This window comes from Lolium rigidum, chromosome 7, assembly GCF_022539505.1.
Source record: "Lolium rigidum isolate FL_2022 chromosome 7, APGP_CSIRO_Lrig_0.1, whole genome shotgun sequence".
Classification (NCBI taxonomy): domain Eukaryota; kingdom Viridiplantae; phylum Streptophyta; class Magnoliopsida; order Poales; family Poaceae; genus Lolium; species Lolium rigidum.
Genome location: NC_061514.1, coordinates 352,508,747 through 352,532,793, shown reverse-complemented (window position 1 = coordinate 352,532,793; position 24,047 = coordinate 352,508,747). Strand labels below are relative to the sequence as shown.

The window sequence follows — 24,047 nt, the reverse complement described above, 5'->3', positions numbered from 1 at the left end:
ATATCTAAACACTCTACAAATTTGTGACATCTTTTTTATGGACAGAGCCATAGGGGTAGTACAAAAGTTAGTAGAACATGCTTAGTATATACTTCCTCCAGTTCTATTTAATTGACTTGCGTCTGCCCATACAATACACTAGTTTTGGCTCCCCTACGCGTCGATTTAATCCGATGGGAGGGTGTACTTGCTTGTGCAAATCCTTCCCGTCCACCTAAACAGAGAAATATCTAGTGATACCACACCTCACATGATAGCATGATACCACTTCATAAAATTTAAATTGTAAGTGTAAAAAAAATTCGAAACAAATTTGTGGCTGTTGACTAGATGTGTGTTTACGTTCTCCATATTTTTCACATCTAAATTTAAAATACACTAAGTGAAACAAAAAAAAATACAAATGCTATGTGAATAGTGGCATTTTGTGTTTTGTCTTTATATGACACTATTCATGCTTGATTTCTCATTTTTGTTTCTCTTAGGGTATCTTGAATTTGGTTATGAAAGTTTCAGGGTATGTAGACACACATCTTGTGAATATCCAAAATTTTGGTTTTGATTTTTTAAATTTTTAAAATTTAAATTTTGAAGAGTGGTATCATGGTATCAAGTAAGGCGTTGGTATCGCTAAACAAGCATAGCTCGAACATTTCACCGCGTGTTCCTGTCCCCACTATGCATGTCGACGACGATACATAACCAGTCCAGCCACGTGTGTTCATGTCGATCGCCGTGATGATTGTTGCTGGACCGAATGAATGAATGTGAATGTCAAGAGGTCGGCAGCGCATCCTAGGCTGTAGGAGGCTCCCATATGGAGCAGTCTTGCAGTTGCAGAGCACAGCATGGACCATGAAGCCAGAGCCTGAAGAATCTCTCACTGAGCTCCGAGGCCCCGATCGAGCTACAAGACTGTCGGCGCGATTCCCAACTCTTGTTCGCCTGCGCAGCCGTTCTACCGCTTCAGGTGACCACGTAGCCGTCGCTCGCTCAAGCTCAACGATAGTAAAATAGCGTTAGCAGGTATGGACCAAAACTGCCGCCTTCATGGCACAAGCCAACAAAGCCATGGTTAGCCTGTGGACTACGAAAACTTAATCAAATCAGCGTGAATGCTGCATCCGCACGAGCGAGCGAGAGAGCGGACGAAACGATCGCGATCCACCCGTGCTCTTCTGCTCCTAGCCTTGTACCTACCCTTGTACGCACTGGCGCGCACCTCGCAGGCCGGCGACGCCCACGGCCATCGACAGGAGCGTAGAAACAGCCGAGTAGCTCGCCGAGCCTTTTCTGCTATATATCAGGATTCAGGACTTCTGAATCTGATCAGAGCATCATCATTTGGTCATAGACCACAGATGATCGAGCCGAACCAAACTAACCCCGGGTTCCATTCCACACGCATGGCAACGAGCCCGGCACGCACCAAATGGTAGCCACCGAGGTCGCTAAACGGCTATCTATCTAGGAGTAAGCCTGTAGCTACTCAGCGCGGTAGTCTTTCCAGGTGGTCATTATGCTTGCTTAAGAGCGCGTGTATACCTTGCACTGTTCGCACGTACTGGAAGGAAGGAGATGCAAGGGAAAGCTGAAGCAGACAAAAGCGTTGGTGTCAAAAGCTCAATGAATAATACGGGAAAGTTTCAGCCTTTGCTTGCTCCAGGTACATGCGAGAATAATCGTGGACGGACGGTACAGCGACAGGCGACAGCGGCTTGCAAATAGCGCAGTCGTCTTCTCCGATTGATACTAAACCGTATTGTACTCTACTGAAGTCACTTGATGATTCCAATTTCTGTCAGTAGTAGTAGCGCATGGCTGGGGTTTGCGGTCAAATTCCTGCAGCACTAGGGCGGGCGCCTCAAACTGAACTTCATTCACTTCACTGAACAATAAAACTGAACTTCTGATACATTTCCGGGATGGTTCCCGCCATGCTGCCAGCCTGACAAATTCGTGTCGCATATGCTCCGTCCCCACGTTTGCTGTTCAGTCGGTGGTTATAGTGGAAGCTCAAGCACTGCCGAATCTCGGGAAGATCTAATGATCCTCGGTTGCGACCTCGGCATTCTGCTAGGCTTCTAGCCCATCCTTCTTTTTCTTCCCCGAAACAGTTGCTGGTCCGGAGATGACACTGCACGTTGGAATCCCGTTATAGTTTGTTCAAATCATAATCATCTCCACCGGCAACCCTAATAGCGTCTTTAATAGTTCGTGTGCCGGCTATGAATTAGACTCACACCAGCACTCCCCATAGCATGCTCCTGGATTCTGGAGCACGAAAAAATAGCCGGTACACCTATACCGACCTGACCCATAGGGGCGGCGTGGTATGCCGGCACCTACCGCCATATAGGAGTCGACCACTTTGGCTGCAACACGGGCCCGCGTCAACCTTTTTTTATTGCCTTCACCGGTGGCCCAAGCGAGGACACATGTCTCCGCACACACCAATGGCCGCGTGATCGTATGTCTCCCCACGCAGGAGTGGATGCTTCACCGACCCGTCTAGCTACCTGCAACCGACCATTTAGGGGGGAGGGGGCGCTACTCGCCTACTTACCTCCTCATACCTCCACTGTCTCTTAACAATGGCAAAGGAAGCAGCTTCGGCAGAAGACCAAGCCTCACCCTCGAGGAGGCAACCTTCCTCGCACACAACGACATCCTCGTACCACCAGACACCAAGCTGGCGAGCAGGTAGAACATCAGTGTTGGGGGCCTAGCGCTGCCGGAAGACGAGTGTCTGGCGGCGCTCATCGAGAAGCGCCACACCCTCTCACCTACGAGCATCTCGCCGACCCCAACTACGGGTCGAACAACACGCTTTGGCTGACCATCAACTACTACGACGGGTCGTACACTCCCAACAAGCACCGTACGAAAACCGAGGACATGAAAGTTTTAGATCTACTTGTTTTTGAATGCTAAAACTCGTCTGCAAAGATGTAGATATACTTGCCTACGAATGTTAAAATAGATAACTTAGAGCGTGTTTAATTTGTGCCCAAGATTGCCCTACCAAAATTTTAGCTAGCTAATATTTTGGTTGAGCTATTCCTTGTCCACAAGTTGGCCTGTATTGGCTAAAAAATTGAGCTAAAGTTGGTAGTGAAGCATTGGCAAGCCAAACAACTGTTAACTATTCAAACAACAACCAATCTTTTGGTCATGACACAAAACTTGGTAGGATATGGTTTGGTAGCAATCCAAACACACCCTTAGTACCGAAAAATTGTTTGAAACAGTGAGATGAAGCTAAGTTTCGAAATAAACTTCAAACAGTCAACCGTTTGCGATGAATTTGACAAAAAAAATTCCAAAAAACTTCTAAATATAAACATGAAATGGACATTCAATCAACAAAATTAGGAACCGGTTGCAAGAATGGAATGGAATCGCAATGTCTAGGCGCATCATTTTCATGTAGAACTTATATCGAATCGAAGTATGGTGAACTAGTTTAGTTAAACACAGTACACCTCAACGCCTCATGTTATGCAGTGTAACAAAACACCATACTTATTCTCCATTTGTGTGCGATGCATGTGACCAAATGAAGGGCATGTGGTGACCCAACATACCACTGCATGTTGCAGTACGCAGGTTGTTGACATAGCATCAATGAAATAATGTTTCACTAGTATTACATCCCTTAGAATGGTACACCAAAAACATTAGTCCAAGGTATGTTTAGGGAACTGGTTCCCTCTTACTACTAGTCAAAGTTTCACCCATAATTGATGTGGAAGTTGACTCCATTAATTGTGCCAATTGAGTCCTGCCTCATGTAGTGGTTGAGGCCTTCCTCTTCAAGTTCAACGGTAGATCCTTCTTCGGTGACTCCCAATCTAATAAGGCGGTTCAAGAGGAAACGAGTGAGTATTAGCGTACTCAAAACGTTCAATATAATAGGAATATGTGTATCATGCACTAACTATATCCATGGACCAGAAAGTCGCAGGCAAATGCAAGTTTTGGTAATCATTTCTTGAATTTTTTATTTTATTCCGAAAAGGTTGACCAGAACATCATGGAGTTCCTTTCCTGCTGCGTTCGTAGTTCCTTCCCGAAACAAAGAGAGACAAGCGACAATTCAATACACTCTACAGATGTGCATTATTTTACCCATTACTTTACCCATAAAAGATTCTTATACTTGTTGCACATCTGAGTGTCGTAAGCTCATGCACACTTTGCTGGTGTGGGACTCATTGTAAGATTCACGATAATCACTGCCCTCCTTTGTGACCCGGCATACCTATTCTTTTGTCCCACTCATATATCCCCAGTAGACTTCTCCTGGAACATACAACTTTACCCATGATATGCTATAGAAAATTCACCATAGACGGCAGGGCACCCTTCATCCAACAAGGATGGGAGATTAAGTCCATCCCAAACTATTGTGAAGCCACCGAATCACAACCTAGACCTGCCAAGTCAGTTGATATGCGAAAGGAAAAAAATGTACAACTCACTTCTCCGTCCCATTCCAGATCTTATGGTTAACGCGCAATATACGCCACTAGAATCACTAGATGACGTTGCTTGTTAATCCTATGTGACTATAACCTAGTTGCAATGAAACCTCCACCATCAAGAAAAACCATAGTTCCATCAGTCACCACATAGTAATATTCATGATTGTAAAAGTAATACTTTGCTTTTAAGTGCATGAATGATACGAATAGTACTTTGCAAGTAATTTGATAAAAATAATCAATGGCATGAGAGCCTAGTTAACTGTAAGATTATGCAAGCAAAGACTTTGATACGATATATAACTCCAAATTCTAAAAATAACATCATAATTTGGTAAGGACAATGTTTAAAGGATCGACAAAGACGTTATTATGCATATCTAATATGATATGCAAGTGTTTTAGACGTAACCTAACCCCGATGATTTAAGATTAATTATTTGTGTTGATTTTGTTTTATGTGTTGCACTTTTAGATGTGGTTCACACTTAGGGTTATTATTAGTGTTTTGGATTGACTTAGTAAATGTCCTACAACTTAAACAATAAAGCATACCAATAGATAATAACATACAATTTGTTGGCATAATCTTATCCTACCTAGGGTAGTTATTTGTTATAAGCTTTAAAAGACATGTTTTAATGATTACCTTTTATGTAGTTTAAAAGAATAACTTTGGTAGAATATACTACTTAATGAATAATTAGTACTACAAATAAAATTTAGTGATCTAGGGTTTATTATAATCATATATTAATTGTTAAGTAAGTATTAGATGGAACATCTAAACAAGACAAGTGAATATTCATCTAGAATTTGAATTTACCTAAAAGATCATGGACATCCAAAGTAACACTTTAGGGTCCACCCTTATCTTCTACTACTTAATCACACAAGGTTTATTGACATAAATTTAACAATTTTCCTTTGTATCTTGGGTTTATAATGCTTCAGTAGAATAGAAACATGCTTTTCATTTTCTTGGGAAAGCTTTTAAAAGTAATTGTTAAAGTAAGACTATCTTCTTTAATAATTTTAAGTAACTATTAAGTTAGGGGTTTCATATATGCTTAAAATAGAGTTTCATATATTCCATACAACTACAAGAAATAATTGTGAAATTAAAATCAAAGCTAAGAAATAACATTTAAATATAATTTGATCACGCTTTTAACATTCTTATTAAAATTTTATCATTTTTAGAAAGTAATAATCATGAAAAATACCTTTTTAGGGTTTAAACACTAATAATTGTGAACAATGGATTAGAGTTAAGGAGCAACTTATATATACAAGTTAATACATATTAATGTTTTTCCTTAGTTTTTATGTATTTAGATTTTAGAATAGTTGAGGGAAAATACATTTTCAAATTTAAAGATGAATTTTTATTATCTTGAACAAACTAGGGAATTATTTGCTTAGGGTTTGAGCTTTGATAATTTAAGATTTAATAATTTGTCTTCTAAAGTTAGAGAAGAACTCATATTATTTTTCTTTGGACTCTAAAACATTTGTTGCTATTTTTACTTATGTTTGGGAACTTTCCTTATCCAAAATTTTATTCCTTATTTGATTTTTATATTACTCTATTAATTCAAATGTTTTTCTAAAAAAATAAGTCAAACGACTAAAATGGTTAGAGCCCAACTGATCCAACTGGACAAGACCGAATTGGCCCCTAAGGCCCAACCCGACTGGGTCTGCCTACCTTGGCTTGGGGTCAAACCCCAGCCCAGTCCAACCCTCTCCCTATAGGCGGACCGACCGCGCACGCTCCAGTGGGGCGACCCAAACGGACCGACCCTTTCGTTTCGTCCCATCGGCGCATCAAATTTGGGAAACCGATGCGTCGGTGCGGACAACACACGTATCCTCTCGTGTCAGCCCGCGTGTAATGAGGGCTCGTATGGCAGTGGCCCAACAACCTTCTTCCTCTGGCCATCAATGGAAGTAGGCTAACTCTGGCGCTCCTCCTCTGGCCACACCGTCCGACGCCCGCCGTTCATCAATGTCGTCATTTCTTTCTATGCACCAACATCCAATGCTCTAGCCTTTTTAAGCAGGCCAGTGGCGGCCATTTTCTTCCATAAGCCTCACTTCTTAGAGAATCTCCAGCCGCGTCCCCCAAAGCGTCCCCTAAACAGCGCCAGATCGAGCGGTTGAGGGACGCTTTTTCTTTGTGCCGCGTTAGGGGGACGTCGCTCCCCAGCCGTGCCCCACAAACGCTTCCCCAAACTTGTTTTTACATTAAAATACTCTTTTTTGCATTTTCATTTCAATAAAGAGGAGGAACATTACACAAAATAATACATAATTGGGAACATGGTTTTCCACAAACTAAGACATAATTTGGAACATGGTTTCCACAAATTAAAACATTGCAAAATGAGGAAACCTAACTATAGTTGACCTGGCAAATTTTGTATGTTCCCTGCCAAGAAAGAACACTCTCAGACACTCACCTAAACTGGAAAATCCAGCTGGTAATGATAGCGATGTTGGTCCTTTGCAGGGAGAACATACAGAAACCTCCATGACCATTTTTGCTGGAAAGAAAGAACACTCGGCGTGTTCAATCGTCCTCCTCTTCGTCATCGCCGTGGTAGTGCCGGTGGCAGGACGTTTCGTCGAACACCTTCACGCTCATCTCCTCGTCGCATTGGTACGAGAATGTGAGCACGCAGCCGACTTGGAGGTCGGGGAAGCACGCGGACTTCTCCCAGCCGGTGTAGAGGTACATCTTGCCGCGCCCGTCGAAGAGCATGTCCACCGGCCACCGGCAGAAGCCGCAGCCATCCTCCCGCAGCTGCAGCGCAATCGGCTCGTTGCTGGTGACAGACTCGGAGAACTTGTCTGGCAGCCTCTGGATGCCGAGTGGGTCGCCATTGAGGATGACGATGAACTCGAACTCCCACTCTCGCTTGAAATACGACGACGTCACAGGCGACAGTGACCGTGCAGCCCTTGCTGCTCCAGCACGACCGTGACCGCGTCCATGGCCATGGTCGCGACCTCGGCCTCGACCTCTGCCTCTACCAGCCATGGAAAGGCCCTTGACTCTTGAGATGGTGGCGGATAGGGTTGGGGAGAAAGGCGCTAGGGTTCGTGTGTGAGGGACGATGCGAGAGCCTCACTTTTTATAGGCCGAAGGCAGGAGGAGGAGCGGTGTGATATGTCGCAAACGTATCTATAATTTTTGATGCTCCATGCTCATTTTACACCAATTTATATATGTTTTGCTTACACTTCATTGAACTTTTATACATTTTCCGGCACTAACCTATTGACAAGATGCCACAGTGCCACTTCTCTGTTTTCTGCTGTTTTGTATTTCAGAAAAGTTGTACAGGAAATATTCTCGAAATGGATGAAACAAAAGCTGAAGATCTTATTTTTCCGTAACGAAGACGAAGTCCAGAAGGGAGACGAGGAGGCGCCACAGGGCGACCAGACCAGGCCTAGGCGCTCCCCAGGCCCTGGCCACGCCTAGGGGAGGTTTGGGCCCCCCTGGCCTTCACCGACCTCGCCCTTCCGCCTATGAATGCCTCCCAACGCAAAAACCCTAAATAATCCAGCCTCCGTCCATGAAAAGTTCTGTATCTCCGCCGCCGCCGAAGACAAGATCCGGGGGACAGAAGTCTCTATTTCGGCACGCTGCCGGGACGGGGAATTGCCCCCGGAGCCATCTCCATCGACTTCACCACCATCTTCATCGCCATTGCTGACTCTCATGATGAGGAGTGAGTAATTCTCCCCCGAGGCTGACGGATTTACCGGTAGCTATGTGGACTATCTATCTCTCCATGTATGATCTTTATGTGATCATGAGCTTTGTAATCTAATTGAATAAGTAGATGTTATTCTTCAACTATTGTGCTACTCAAGTGGTTTTATTATGTGATCTCCGTGGATATCTTGTCCAACGGTGTGAGGGCGATAGTGTGCACACCGTGTTTGTTTCTTGAGCTTAATTCACATAAATACTTATGAATTGTAGTGTCTAGTTAGTACTATATTTGTATGCTCAAAGTTATAGCGTGGGGTGTCCATAGATTGGGAATGCAAACTTTAAGGAATGCTTATGCAGCCCTACGTAATGAATTTGTGTTTATTATCAAACCGGAGAGTGGTTCAGAGTAGCTTAGTGAAGTGAGAATATATATGTATTCATTTATGATATCATTGTAGAGAGTGTCCACTCGTTAAAGTATGATCCCTAGGCCTTGTTTCTAAGCATTGAAACACCGTTTACAACCAGTTCTGTTACATGTTTGCTTGCTGCCATTTTTATTCCAGATTGCAATTACCACTCATAATCATCCATATTACTTGTATTTCATTATCTGTTCACCTCACTAGTGCACCTATATACCTGACAAGTGTATTGGCCTATTGGGTGTGTTGGGGACATAAGAGACTTCTTGTATCGTAATTGTAAGGTTGCTTGAGAGAGATATCTTTGACCTCTACCTCCCGGAGTTCGATAAATCTTGGGTGATCCACTTAAGAGAAACTTGCTGATGTTCTAAAAACCTCTACACTTGGATGCCCAACACTGTCTACAAGAATAGAAGCGTGCGTAGACATCAAGCTCTTTTCTGGCGCCGTTGTCGGGGAGGTAAGGTAAAAGGTACTCACATCCTCTGGCTACTAAGTCTTTTAGTTGCTGGTGAGTGCTCGAGGTTATTTTCTTTAGATTCTGCAATTATATCTTTTTGTTTCTTGTTTTTATTTTCACTAGTTAGGCTTAATGGAAAATAACAATAAAATTAGAGAGCTTTATAGTATTTATCTTGAGTTAGGATATTAGGTGTTTGAAGAGAAAACTAAAAAAACATATGGAACTTTACTTACATGCTGGTATCAATGTTATTAGTATGAATTCTTTGAACACCATTATTGATAATGCTATGGAAAAGTCTAAGCTTGAGGAAGCTAGTTTTTATGAAAATGATCTTTTTAGTTCCGCAGCTTTAGAGGAGGTGCTATGATGATACTATGCCTCCAATGTATGATGATTACAATGATTATTATGTTATTTTCAGTCCACCTACTATTGAGGAGAAAATTAAATGTGATTACAATATGCCTCCTATATTTGATGATTATGGTGATGAGAATAATAGTGATAGCTATTTTGTTGAATTTGCTCCCACTACAATTAATGGGAATGACTATGCTTATGTGGGGAGTAATAATTATTTTATGCATGTGGCTCATGATAAGAATGTTTTATGTGGCAGTTATATTTTTGAGTTTTTTCATGATGCTACTGAAAATTATTATACGAGAGGAAAATATGGTTGTAGAAGTTTTCATGGTACTAAAACACCTCTCTATATGCTGAAAGTTTTGAAGTTACTCTTGTATTATCTTCCTATGCTTGTCACTTTGTTCTTTGTGGATTTATTTGTGTACAAGATTTCTATGCATAGGAAGTGGGTTAGACTTAAATTTGTTGTATTTTCTTCTTGATGCTCTCCTTTACTTCAATTCGTAATTTTTATGTGAGCATCTTCTCAAACTATTGCGCCTAGCTGAAAGGCGTTAAAGAAAAGCACTCTTGGAAGATAACCCATCTTTTTTATTTCTGTAATTTTTTTTGTTGAGTCTTGTAAGTTAGTATCTCTGTAATAACCTCTTCTTATCATTTTATCTCGTTTTTGTGTTAAGAATAGCCTCTAATAAGAAGAAAGTAAGATTTTGAGAAGTTGCTATCCTGAAAACAGATTATGTACTATCACTATAAATATTCGTATTCACGGCCAGAGCGGAATACTGAGCTGCCAATTTTTGTGCATATTACTCATGTTATTATCTAACTTTCGTTAGTTGACCATTTTTCGATTTGAGCAACAGAAGATTTTCCAAAAAGTTGATCTTTACCTGATGTTCTATTTTGACAGATTTCTGCCACTAATAGCATTTGCCGCTTAATCTCTTTCTTTTTGAGTTCTTTTGAGCAAAGAGCTTATTGAAGAAGTTGCTTCAGTAGCTAATATTTTAATAGATTTTTGATATATGTTGGAACTTAAATCAAATGGATTTATTATTTTGATTGCACTAATGCTGCTAATAAGAATTGTGTGAAGTTTTGTATGAAGAAAGTTTTCAAGTGTAGGAAGAGAAGAATGATGGAATGAGATGAAAAATTGACAAAATCTCAAGCTTGGGGATGCCCATGTCACCCCCAAAAATATTCAAGATGTACAAGCGTCAAAGCTTCGGGGTGCCCAAGGCATCCCCTCTTCATCAACAAAGCATCAGGTCATCTTTCAAGACACTATATTTTTATTGCTTCATATGCTATGTGTTATTCTTGGAGCGTCTTTATTTTTGTTTTTAGTTTTATTTTGTTTGTTTTATCTAGCATATGGTTGGATCTTAGCATTCTTGTGTGGGAGAGAGACATGCTCCGTTTTCATTGCATAGAACACTCGTTTTCACTCTTATTGTTATGCGGATGTTCTAGTTTGCTAGTACTATGTTTAGCTCTTGGTTTTCTATTCTTATTTTGTTCAGAGCTTCTTATTTTTCTTTATTTAAGTATGATTAGCTCTCTGGTCTTTATTGATTATTATCTATGAGAGTTGTTTAAAATAAGTCGATTGGTGTTGGAGACGAGTAACATGTTTCATGCTTATAGTGATGCAAAAGAAAGCTTGTTTAGACTGTGGCATAGACTTTGGCATGTCATGTTGGATGCTATTCTTATCATATGCTTGGTAGTTATTATTGTAGCATGAATTGTCTCAAATAGCTGAGAGTGCATAATGTGCTATTGAAATAATCATGTGTTGTTTGCATCATACAGAGCATAATATTGTGGTATTCTCCTTTGATGCTTTATTGGGTTGACTTGGCACATGTTTACATGATGTTATGACTACAAACCAGTCAACTAAAGCCTTGATACGTCTCCAACGTACCTATAATTTCTGATGTTCCATGCTTGTTTTATGACAATACTTACATGTTTTACTTGCACTTTATAATGTTTTTATGCATTTTCCGGAACTAACCTATTAACAAGATGCCGAAGTGCCAGTTCCTGTTTTCTGCTGTTTTTGGTTCCAGAAAGGCTGTTCGGGCAATATTCTCGGAATTCGACGAAAACGAAGACCCAACATCTTATTTTTTCCGGAAGCATCCAGAACACCGAAGGAGAGTCGGAGAGGGGCCAGGGGGCCACCACACAACATGGCGGCGCGGCCCCAGGCCTGGCCGCGCTGGCCTCATCTGTGAGGGGGCCCGGGCACCCTCCGACTCCGACTCTTCGCCTATTTAAGCCCCGGAGACCTAAAAACGCGATACCAATTGACGAAACTCCGAGAAAGACTCCGGGGCGCCGCCACCATCGCGAAACTCCAATTCGGGGGACGAAGTCTCGTTTCGGCACCCTGCCGGGACGGGGAAGTGCCCCGGAAGCCATCTCCATCAACGCCACCGCCTCCATCATGCTCAGTGAGTAGTTCCCCCATGGACTACGGGTTCTAGCTGTAGCTAGTTGGTATTCTCTCCCCATGTACTTCAATACAATGATCTCATGAGCTGCCTTACATGATTGAGATTCATCTGATGTAATCGGTGTTGCGTTTGTTGGGATCCGATGGATTGTTACATTATGATTGTCTATCTACAAAGTTTATGAAGTTATTGTTGCTGCAATCTTGTTGTGTTTAATGCTTGTCACTAGGGCCCGAGTGGCATGATCTTAGATTTAAGCTCTATACTTATTGCTTAGATTGTATCTACAAGTTGTATGCACATGTCTATGTCCGGAACCAAAGGCCCCAAAGTGACTGAAATTGGGACAAGCTGGAGGGGAAGGCTTAGATATGAGGATCACATGTTTTCACGGAGTGTTAATGCTTTGCTCTGGTGCTCTATTAAAAGGAGTGCCTTAATTTCCGATAGATTCCCTAGAGGCCCGGCTGCCACCGAGCTGGTAGGACAAAAGATGTTGTACAAGTTTCTCATTGCGAGCACGTATGACTATATATGGGAAACATGCCTACATGATTAATGATCTTGATGTTCTGTCTTAATGCTATTTCAATCCTATCAATTTCCCAACTGTAATTTGTTCACCCAACACTTGTTATTGGAGAGTTACCACTAGTGTAGATAGCTGGGAACCCCGGTCCATCTTTCATCATCATATACTCGTTCCTACATGACATTGGAAGTAGTATCAACTATTTTCTGGTGCCATTGCTCTCATATTACTGCTACTGCTGTTGTGTTACTATTACTACTGCTCTCATATTACTGCTGCTTTCACATCACCCATGTTACTAGTGCTTTTCCAGGTGCAGCTGAATTGACAACTCAGTTGTTAAGGCTTATAAGTATTCTTTACCTCCCCTTGTGTCGAATCAATAAATTTGGGTTTTACTTCCCTCGAAGACTGTTGCGATCCCCTATACTTGTGGGTTATCAAGCCTCTATGATCATTTAATTTTTGACTTGTAATATCACTTTATGCTTTGATTAATAATGTTTTGTCGCTATGCATGATTATGGTCATTATTGCACTCTTAGTTGGTCTCTCTCAGTCTTTTGCTAGCCTTCGCCTATACTGAGTATGAGCTCTACTCGTGCATTCAACCACCAAAAACCAAAGTTTTCCAGTTGTTTCCACCATACATACCTATATGTGGTATTTCACTGCTACTCCAAAATGAATTGGTTGTGTGCTACCTTTAAACCTTTAAACCTTCAAACATTACTACCTGTTTTGTGTTTTGTTCTCAGCTCATGAAGAAGTATGGAATGGTTTATTGTATTTTCACGACTTCATTATGTGACTAGCATGAATAATGTGTTGGTCCTTAATATTGCAAAAAGAGCAAGGCAACTGGGTGCCCATCCCAAGTAAACTATAAAATAAACAAATAATGCTCTGTACATTATGTACTGGAGAGATCCTAAATAATGGTGTGCAATGGAGAACTACATGGGAGCCGCTCTTGAGGTCACTATATGAAAGGATGATAGATTGTTTGATGACATTCGTTGACATAGACATGCATACCTCTCAAAATATATATGTTCAACACTCCTATTGTATTTAAAACAAAAAGCTCTAGCACATGAGTAATCTTACTTCCCTCTGCACATGGTCTTTCTTTTACTTTTATGTTGAGTCTTCATCTTCTCGCTTTATGCACAAATTAAGAGAGCATAGTTGTCATTCTGAGTATAGTGTGCACAGTCCCAAAATTTATTATTGATTGATTCATGACTATGATATTGCTTATTCTTAAATTACTTGTATCTAGTCACGCTTTGAACTTTAAAGGTGTCCTGGAATTTATGTTTTGCTACTTCAGAAAGGACAAGTTGAGTACCACTTTGCTATGTTTTCTCTATGCTCATAAACAAACAGTTGCTTTCAATGAACAATTATTCATGACCCTTTGTTTGAGTTAATTCTCATGTTGTAACATAGTTACTAAGTTCTATTGTTAGAATTATATCTATCATGCCTATGTTGGCTGCATGTCACCTCAAAAATTATTTTTGTTATCACTTACCTACTCGAGGACGAGCATGAGTTAAGCTTGGGGATGCTTGATACATCGCAAACATATCTACAATTTTTGATGCTCCATGCTTGTTTTACACCAATTTACATATGTTTTGCTTACATTTCATTGCACTTTTATTCATTTTCCAGCACTAACCTATTGACAAGATGCCACAGTGCCAGTTCCCTGTTTTCTGATATTTTGTATTTCAAAAAATTTTACATGAAATATTCTCGAAATTGGACGAAACAAAAGCTGAAGATCTTATTTTTCCGTAACGAAGACGAAGTCCAGAGAAGAGACGAGGAGGCGCCACAGGGCGGCCAAACCAGACCTAGGCGCTGCCCAGGCCCTGGCCGCGCCTAGGGGTGGTTTGGGCCCCCTGGCCTCCACCGACCTCGCCCTTCCACCTATAAATGCCTCCCGATGCAAAACCCTAAATAATACAACCTCCATCCACGAAAAGTTATGTAGCTCCACCGCCGCCGAAGACAAGATCCGGGGGACAGAAGACTCTGTTCTGGCATGCTGCTGGGATGGGGAATTGCTCCCGGAGCCATCTCCATCGACTTCACTGCCATCTTCATCGCCATTGCCGACTCCCATGATGAGGAGTGAGTAGTTCTCCCCCAAGACCGAGGGCTTCACCGGTAGCTATGTGGACTATCTAGCTCTCCATTTATGCTCTTTATGTGATCATGAGCTTTGTAATCTAGTTGAATAAGTAGATGTTATTCTTCAACTATTGTGCTACTCGAGTTGTTTTATTATGTGATCTTCGGGGAAATTTTGTCCAACGGTGTGAAGGTAATAGTGTGCACACCGTGTTTGTTTCTTGAGCTTAATTTACTGAAATACTTATGAATTGTGGTGTCTAGTTAGTACCATATTTGTATGCTCAAAGTGATAGCGTGTGGTGTCTATAGATTGAGAATGCGAACTTTAAGGAATGCTTATGCAACCCTACGTAATAAATTTGTGTTTATTATGAACCGGAGAGTGGTTCAGAGTAGCATAGTGAAGTGATAATATCTATGTATTCAATTATGATATCATTGTTGAGCGTGTCCACTAGTGAAAGTATGATCCCTAGGCCTTGTTTCTAAGATTGAAACACCGTTTACAACCAGTTCTGCTACATGTTTGCTTGCTGCCATTTTTATTCTAGATTGCAATTACCACTCATGATCATCCATAGCCGAACTAGTGCACCTACTCACCTGACAAATGTATTGGGTGTGTTGGGGACACAAGAGACTTCTTGTATCGTAATTGCAGGGTTGCTTGAGAAGGATATACGTGACCTCTACCTCCCTGAGTTCGATAAACCTTGGGTGATCCACTTAAGGGAAACTTGCTGCTGTTCTACAAACCTCTGCACTTGGAGGCCCAACACTGTCTACAAGAATAGAAGCGTGCGTAGACATCACGGTGGCGCTCATTAACGCCGGCACAGAGAGCTAGGCGCGACGAGACGCATCGCCGCGCCTCTGCGGAAACTGCACCGTCGATGCGCGCCAATAACTTTCATCGCGGGGTAGGTGACGGTTAGGTTAAACTTGAATGTGCCGCTGACGTGTCGGGCCCGCCACTCCCCGCCTCGCTTCTCGTTGTGTCCGGCGTGCCCGGAGCGTCCCCAGTGGATCGGGGACGGGCTCGGGGCGCCGAACACCGTATTGGGACGCGCGTAACGGAAGGAGACTTTGGGGTGCGCGGCTGGGAACGAAAAATTGTCCGACGCGCCCCAAATATCTTTGGGGGACGCTTTGGGGGACGCGACTGGAGATGCTCTTACATTCCACACCACCACCACCATAGGCATGTCAACAGCAATGGCTGGCGGCATAGGCTTGTGAGGAGGGCGTCTAGGGTGGCTCCCGGGCCATGGGAGTGGCCAAGACCGAGGAGGTCACCGAGGAAGGAGCGGTAGGAGAAGCCAAAGTCAGCCACCATCGTCGCCCAGCCCCATGACCAACCTGCGCCTGCCGAAGAGGTTCGCCTCATCGCCGATGGGCAAGAGCCCCACCATGTCCTCCTGCGTGTGTCCGGCGGTGTGACTGGCATGTGCTCCACGGAGGTGATGGTCGACGGCGAAGGCCACATGTTCCTCCACAACGGCTGGAGGAGCTTCTCTCGCACGCACGCCATTGAAGTCAGGCACTTTGTCGTTTTCATGTATGATGGCCACGTCGTCTTCACCGTTAATGTCTTTTTTTTTTTTGCGAAATACCGTCAAGGTCTTCGACGAGACTATGTGCCGCAACCATTACCACTCCGACGAGAACAACTAGGAGACGTCAAGATGAAGCCAATGTTAGTTCTATCAATTTTCTTGAAGCAAATTTACTCCAAATATATATATGTAAATTTAGAATTTTCTATGCAATAGATTTACCGGAAACAGACGGTTTGGATCGCGGATTTGGTTGGAGATGCCACTTACGAGCAACCAAACAAAACAAGCCTAGCCTCTCAGCTTTCTTCCCGGAAACTGTTCTTGTCCCGGAGATTACACACTGCACGCTGGAATCCCGTTACAGTTTCTTCAGATGGGACGCCGACGCGGTGTGATCTTGCTTGGAAGATTTTGTTTTCCCACGGAGTGACGGAGTACCAGTTCTCCGGGCTGGCCGCGGCGTGCCACGTCGTCAGTCGTCACCGCTTGGGTTCCCGACAGGCCCTAGGAGCTAAACTCACTGACACTGACTGAGTGACAGGCACGCACGAACAGGAACAGTGCATCTTCACCGCAGGAGGGGGAAAAGATGACAGGATCATATCCGGATAATCACGTCATTTCATCCCCAACCTTGCTCGTCTGGTCACCGTCCGGTGAGACCCAGCTCGGCAGTGGTGCAGCCAAACAAGTGAGCTGGAGCCCAGGTAAGTACGGACAGTGATAAACGCTGGCTGATGCAAGTCTTTCACCGGGTCCGCCACGCACGCGAACGGTACCTTCTCGACTGGACTACCGCTTCATTCACTGTCCAGAGTTTCTACTGGCTGGCAGTGGCCGGGCGATGGCGACGACTGGCAGCTCGGGCCCACTCGTCAATGGCTCCGCATTGATGCCCGTCGTCGTCTGCTAGCTAGCCCTTTCGTTCGTTGTTCGTTGTGACCAACCCGGTTGAACACGCCGAAATGGCGGGTCGCTCGCTCGCTCGGCTCTTCCACACCTGAAGCGATCGAGATTTCTGAATCAAGCCGTCTCGCTGACCTCCGGGACAAGCGTCATGCTGGGGCCCGGATGCCAGCGTGACATCGTTTGGACGAAAGCGCAGCTTCCCTATATCACACGCACTTCCCTCCCGGAGACAGCGCCTCAAACGAGTAACCGAAGCTACCACGACGCGTAAAAGTTTCGAAAAATTCAGAGGATGGAGATTTAGGACGATTCCGAATTCTCCATGGCAGCGAGGGCTGTCGCGGCCGCAGTGTTCGCTCTCGTGCTACGTGAGCTGCTCTGGTCCACGGCGGCGGAACATGCCGACGGGGCCAGTGCTCCGCGGCGGTCGCTCCACCAGCCCTTCTTCCCCATCCAGTGGTCCCCGCCGCCACCGGCGTCCGGGGGCGCCACCGTGCCACCACCTCCAGCCGCGGCCGCGGCCGCGTCCACGTCGAGCTCGGGCCGGTCCGCGCCCAGCGTCACCAACATCATCGCGATCGCGCTCACGGGCGGCCTCGTCGCGCTGGCGGTGCTGTCCTACTCCTGCGTCCTCCTCTGGCGCCGCGTCGCCGACAACGCGGACGACGACGACGAGCGCGCCACCGCCACGGCGAAGGCCGTCCCCGCGCGGGTCCCGAGCGACGCCGGGAGCAGCTCCCGGCGCCACCGCTCGCCGCCGCCCAGCTCCACGGCGTCCGACGCCATCTACCTCGACCCGCTCACGTCCGCGATGGAGGTGCGCCAGCACCGGTCCAGCCCCGACCTCCGCCCGCTCCAGCTGACGGCGCCGACGCTGGCCAGCCCCGACCTCCGCCCGCTGCCGCCGCTCAAGCGCGCGGGCGCAGCGCAGGCCCCGCCGCCGCCCGCGGCCACCCCGCCTTTGACCGGCACAACGGAGTACTCCTCCTCCGACGAGGACCACGCCACGTTCTACACCGCCCGGAAGACCGCCATGTCCTCCTTCAGCCGGAGCACCAGCCAGCGCAGCACCCTCGAGACAGCGCCGCCGCCCCCCGCGCCACTGCCCGTGTCCGTGGCACCGCCGCCGCCGCCTGTCCCCGCGGCGCCACAACCGCGCGCGAACCACCCACGGCCTCCTCGCCCGCCTGCGCCGCCGCCGTTGCCGAGGCAGAGACTGCTGCGGCCGATGCCCGCCGAGTCGCCGCCTCCCGCCGCTCTGGCCAATTTATCTTTTACAAGCCCGCCTGACACCTCCTCTGTCCTAGACAGGGGAGCAGAGAATTCCGACGTCCAACGCGGGAGCACGCAGCCGCCGAGCCTGAAGCCGCTGCACTGGGACAAGCTCCGGGCCATCTCCGGCCGCACCACCGTCTGGGACCAGGTCAAGAACTCCGACTCCTTCCGGTGAGCGCGCTGCCTCTCCCATCCACGTCTCCACACTTCCACATTACCTACCAATCGCCGTTGCCCATCGTGCCGTGTCGTGTGCAGCGTGGACGAGGCGGCGATGGAGAGCCTGTTCCCGAGAAACGGCGCCGCCACCGCCCCGGCCGCCGCGGGGAGTTCCGATCAGGGGGCACCGACAAGAGGCCCCTGGAAGCAGCAGCAGAGCCGGCTGCTCGACCCCAAGAGGCTGCAGAACGTGGCGATCATGCTCAAGGCGCTCAATGTCACCGCGGACGAGGTGATCGCAGCACTCGTGCACGGTGAGTTTCTGAATATCTTACTTCCAGTACGGTCCCCTACCCCTGCTGTCCTGGTTGCATAAGCCAATTGTGTGTTCTGTTCTCTTCTCGTGCAATTCCGGTGGCCACATGCCATGGCGATGGCAGTGCTGCATGAGTACAATCTAGTTATTGCTGAACCAAGTACATTCAGCTGCAACTTGGCAATCGATTGGAGACTATTTTGGTTGGTCCCCTGTGTGTGTGGAGTCCCATGCCACTCTTGCGTAGGAAGGGGAGGGGATTGATTGGATTCAAACTGACAATTTTACTTAAATTGGCAATAGTTTACTAACCAGATTGTACTCATTATGGCTAGTATTAAACTGGTCCTGTGCTTTAAAACTGTCATATTGTGGTGATCACAGAAGTTACTGCAATGCTTGAGAGCCAAATCTTGTGTTTTATGGGGCCGCGTCACACGTTCCACGTGCGACGCATCAAACCGTTTTCTAGTCATGTGTTTCACACATTAATCTTTGCTAATTTCTGTAACCCTGGTACTACGCTGAATTGACTAAACACAACGCCTTGTTCACCAAATACACATATGCTACACTTAGACCCACGAATTCAGCAATTGTCGTATTGCTCACCTAACTAATATACATGCCTACCATACCAGGGAATCTCTCCTCCACTTCCCTGCATGACACCTTTTCTTTTCTTTTGATGTGAGCCGATAGTGAAGGCTCCTATACTTGTCCTGCCTTTTGACCTCAATTGTCACACTCAAGATTTTTTTGGGGTGGGAGGTTGCTTTCATCCACGATCAAATCGTCTGGATGCAGTGTGTTCCAACAAGGATGATTATAAGCTTCTGCTGGTGGATAGTTGAGTTTCCAGAGCTGAGGGCCTGGACCCTTGGACCCATCTGATTAAACTAGTTCTTTTGTGTTACGTGGTTAAGTCTTGATTAGTTGGTATTGATATTTTTGAGAGCCATCAGTGATATAGCATCATCAGCCATGTCAAGTTAAGCAATCTTGCTGGGAGGGAGATTACGACATGGATTAAAGAGGCGATCTGCATCTTTCACAAAGACGCAAGTGCTTTACCTTTTGGTGCTTCTGCTTTGTCATGTGGTGGTGTTATGGGTCTAATTTTTGCTATGGTATCAGATGCAGTTACCAGCATAAAATATTTCATATGAATTAGATGCCAGTTGCTTTTGAACTCATGTACTCTTATTTTGTAAATATAGCAGTTTTGAAGTCCTTCCATGCCAATTTTGGTTATCTCAAGCTTGCCCCTTCATTTAAGACTATTTTTTTCCTCATCTAATTCTTCATTTCTTGCCAAGTTCTTTCTTCTATTTTCTCACTGGATAAAACATCATCTTGTACTATTTAGGAGGGGTATCATTTCCATTATGAATACGAAATTTCTTGGGGTATCACAGGATATGGAATCTGTTGACGGTAGACCTAGGTAGTGGTAAATACCTTCCATTATTCAGTTACTTATGCAATTTATTAACAAATATTCTTGAACTGTTTTAGGCAGTTTTTCAAGTCTCATTAATAGATTTGAAAACTTACTAATCCGTTAGGAAAGTAGTTGATAGTCATTCTGGAGAAATTAACTTGGTGAACATTAGACAGATTCTTCCATGCTTGGAAATAATATTTGAGATTATTATACACCAAAGAGAAGCTGGTATGGATCATAAAAGTAGTTCCCGTTAGGTGTAATTTCAGTAATGCATTGTTCTGCCAGGTCATGCTTTACCAAACAAAGGTGTTGGTTCCATTGCCTGATCTAAATAGTTGAGGTGTTTTGTTCATAACATTTCTCCTCTAAAGCTGTATTTATTACATTCAGTATTAAGAAATCCGCTCTCAAGCTCTCACAGATCACAAGGTTGGTAAAGAGACGCCAACTGTCACTGAATGATATTGAAATTTTATTTGTATAAATGTTTTAGCAATCGAGTTCTCTAATCGGTAGATATGCATTATTGATGTCGTGGTACAGATTCGTATGATGGCCTCGCCTTTATTTTTATGGATTACATTTCGTTTGATGAGTTATAAATAATCCGAGATTATTTCTCTGGAAAATAGTACATATGAGTTGTGAGGGATATGATTACCACTCAGTTTATCGTTTGATAGAAGTAACATACATTTTGTAGGATTTTAGTGGACCTTTGGCCATGCACACCTTCAGACATGATTAGCCCCATTACTAGTTCTGAAATGAACTGTTGTGATTGAGCTATGCCCCAAACTTTGCGTATTATTGTTTGGAGCTTTCTTATGTATGTGCCCTTACATCAACTCGAATGATTAGAAAAACACTGTTAAGAGCTGGTAGCTTATTCTGTTACGGAGTACGGTCTGTAGAAAAGTATAATGCCTGTGGGTGACATCGTAATGGACCTATGGTTCTGTTTTTTTTTCTTACGAGGCCAGATGGAAACATTCATGAGCTATTTTTTTGGCGGTGACATTAGCTATGCAGGCTGGATCCAACCAACTTTTTTCTACTCCTTGTTAATTTATTGTCCGCAACCAACAAATCTCATCTATATATTTGGTATAAATTCAGCTTCCAAGAATACTGTTCACACTTCACATTACTGTATATATATAGCTCAAATGTTACAATGAATTAGACAATAAAAAGTTCAGTGCTACTTGTGCAGCAATGTTCAGTCTTCAGGCTGCATTTACTATTTTGCAGTATGCAGCAGGTCTGAACATAGATGTGTGTTTCCCGTTAGCTGCTCCAATTCTTTCTTTTGTCTGACATGATTTTTAATTAGGTCTCTGGGTTCACCTGAAAGGGGTTTCTTTTGTATTTGTTGTAGATTGGACTATTCTTATAGTTTGGTGTTTGCATAATGGAACTTTTATCTGTTGTAATTCTGACACTTTGAATACATTAACAAGCAGGAAACCTAGAGGATAAGCCTGAGTTCTATGAAACACTAGCTAAGATGGCACCAACAAAAGAAGAAGAGTTGAAGCTAAAACGTTATAGTGGTGACTTATCAAAAATTGATCCTGCCGAGCGCTTTCTGAAAAGTGTACTTGATATTCCTTTTGCCTTCAAGAGAGTGGATGCAATGCTTTACAGAGCAAACTTTGACACTGAAGTGAATTATTTAAAGAAATCTTTTGGAACTTTGGAGGTAAACAGCTATGATGTTTCAATGTTTTCGTTTGATTTTTACAATACTTCCTCTTGTATAAACTAGCTGGACTACATCTGTTCCCTAGACAGCCATTCAATTTTTTATCAAATAAAATTTCCATTTGCGCTTTCATGCTTCACAAAAGAGTCAATATTCAAGTTTTGGTGCATGTGATGTTTGTCATTTTGTGAAGTTCATCCTTGTTAATTTCCGTTTATTTGTGTCCAGAAGAACTTCACTATGGAATTTGTGCCAGTTCCTTCAGGCATTCCATTAACTCATGGCAGACATTACAAATATTCAGGTTAATTGTCAAAATATAATATTCCTTCATAACTTTTTCAGGCAGCTTGTTCAGACTTAAGAAGCAGCAATCTATTTTTGAAGTTGCTGGATACTGTTCTCAAGACTGGGAACCACATGAATGACGGTACTAATCGGGGCAAGGCAAGTGCCATCAAACTTGATTCTCTTCTAAAGCTCGCAGATGTCAAGTCAGCAGATGGTAAAACAACATTGCTCCATTTCGTCGTTCAAGAGATCATCCGTTCAGAAGGCTTCGATTCTGATCAAACAGCAACAGATCCTGGCAGTGCTAGCAAAGAACAGTTCAAGAAGGATGGCCTGAAAGTATATGCAGGGCTGAGTGTTCAGCTTTCAAATGTGAAAAAGGCAGCCACATTGGAGATGGACACGTTGAGTGGTAGTGTCTTGAGACTCACAACCGACCTCGAGAAGGTAAAACTTGTCTTGCAACTTAAGGAGACATGCCCCGATCAAGGCTCAAGTGCGAAGTTCTTCGAGACAATGGATACGTTTCTCAGAAGAGCACAAATAGAGATCGAGAGCATGAAAGTAGCAGAGAGGAGCGCACTGCAGCGCGTAAAGGAGACCACACAGTACTTCCACGGTGATGCCACCATAGAGGAACCTCACCCTTTGAGGGTATTCATGGTGGTGAGTGAATTCCTCTTGATCTTGGACCGTGTGTGCAGGGACGTCGGCAGAACACCGGAGAGGGTGATGATGGGTTCCGGTAAGTCATTCCGTGTCACGGCTGGCACGTCAGTGCCGCCACGGCGGTATGAACCGCGAAGAGAGCTTAGCTCCTCAGACGAGGACAGTTCGTCTTCGTAGAGTAACATAGAGAACCTCTTTTTGGATGCACAGATAGTAGTTTAGCTCTGAGGGAAATGATTCTTGGAGGGTTTATCATGTGTAATCATCACTCTCAAAACTCAGAAGAGGACATTACTGTGTAATATGCTAGATGTCTACAAAGGTTAAAAAGATAGCTGTACAAAGACAAAAAGAAATCTTGTCTCTGTGGTATACTGGAAATGGGGAAATTGTTCAGCTCGCAATATTATGATATGTCAGAAGATGCTCACAGTTTTTCTTATGCGGTCATCAGTAATTAGCACAGAATGAACTCCCCACCTGAATTTCATTTGTCAAAACGAAAAGGTTCAAAAGAGCCAGGATTTACACATGCAGTTTTGTACAGCGGGGAAAGAAAAACTACTTGCAATACCTATCCTTCTTTTTCTGAATGTACTTCTGAATCTGCTGATCAGGTGAACTTTGTTCTAAAAACACTGTAAGAACATTTATTTCTGAACCAAATTTTGCTGTTTTTGTAGGGCGACCAAGTTAGGCCGTCGCCCCAGATCCTCAATGAGCTACCTTCAGCCTGAATGATCAGATCACTCAGGTTGAGGACCATCACGGGCTGTTGGTAGTACGATGGGAAGTTTGATGTGCCAAAAGCAGACGGATACCAAAGTTATGACAACCAAGAGAACAATGGGAACAGTAGATAAACCTTAGGTACAGAGGGCTGATGTCTAGGAAAAAGAGAAGAGGGCAGAAAGCGATGCTAAAGTGATCCCTTCTCTGCCCCCTGTTTTTTGTGTGCCTGCTACGTACAGTATACACGTATAATTTTTTTATGATAGAATACAGTACGCACGTGCCACGTTGCTGCCATGACGGCCGCCGGAAGGAATCAACCATTATGGCTTCTGGACG

At 44.2% G+C, this 24,047-nt stretch overlaps 1 protein-coding gene across 1 annotated transcript; it reads left to right on the top strand.

The window, feature by feature from the left end:
• The first annotated feature begins 17,371 nt into the window (after positions 1 to 17,371).
• LOC124673727 (formin-like protein 13) lies at positions 17,372 to 23,390 on the top strand. The gene is made up of 4 exons (XM_047209767.1): positions 17,372 to 18,554; positions 18,642 to 18,856; positions 21,775 to 22,013; positions 22,362 to 23,390. The coding sequence occupies exons 1-4, from the start codon at positions 17,431 to 17,433 to the stop codon at positions 23,151 to 23,153; spliced, it is 2,370 nt and encodes a 789-aa protein (XP_047065723.1). The 5' UTR covers positions 17,372 to 17,430; the 3' UTR covers positions 23,154 to 23,390.
• The last annotated feature ends 657 nt before the right edge of the window (positions 23,391 to 24,047 follow it).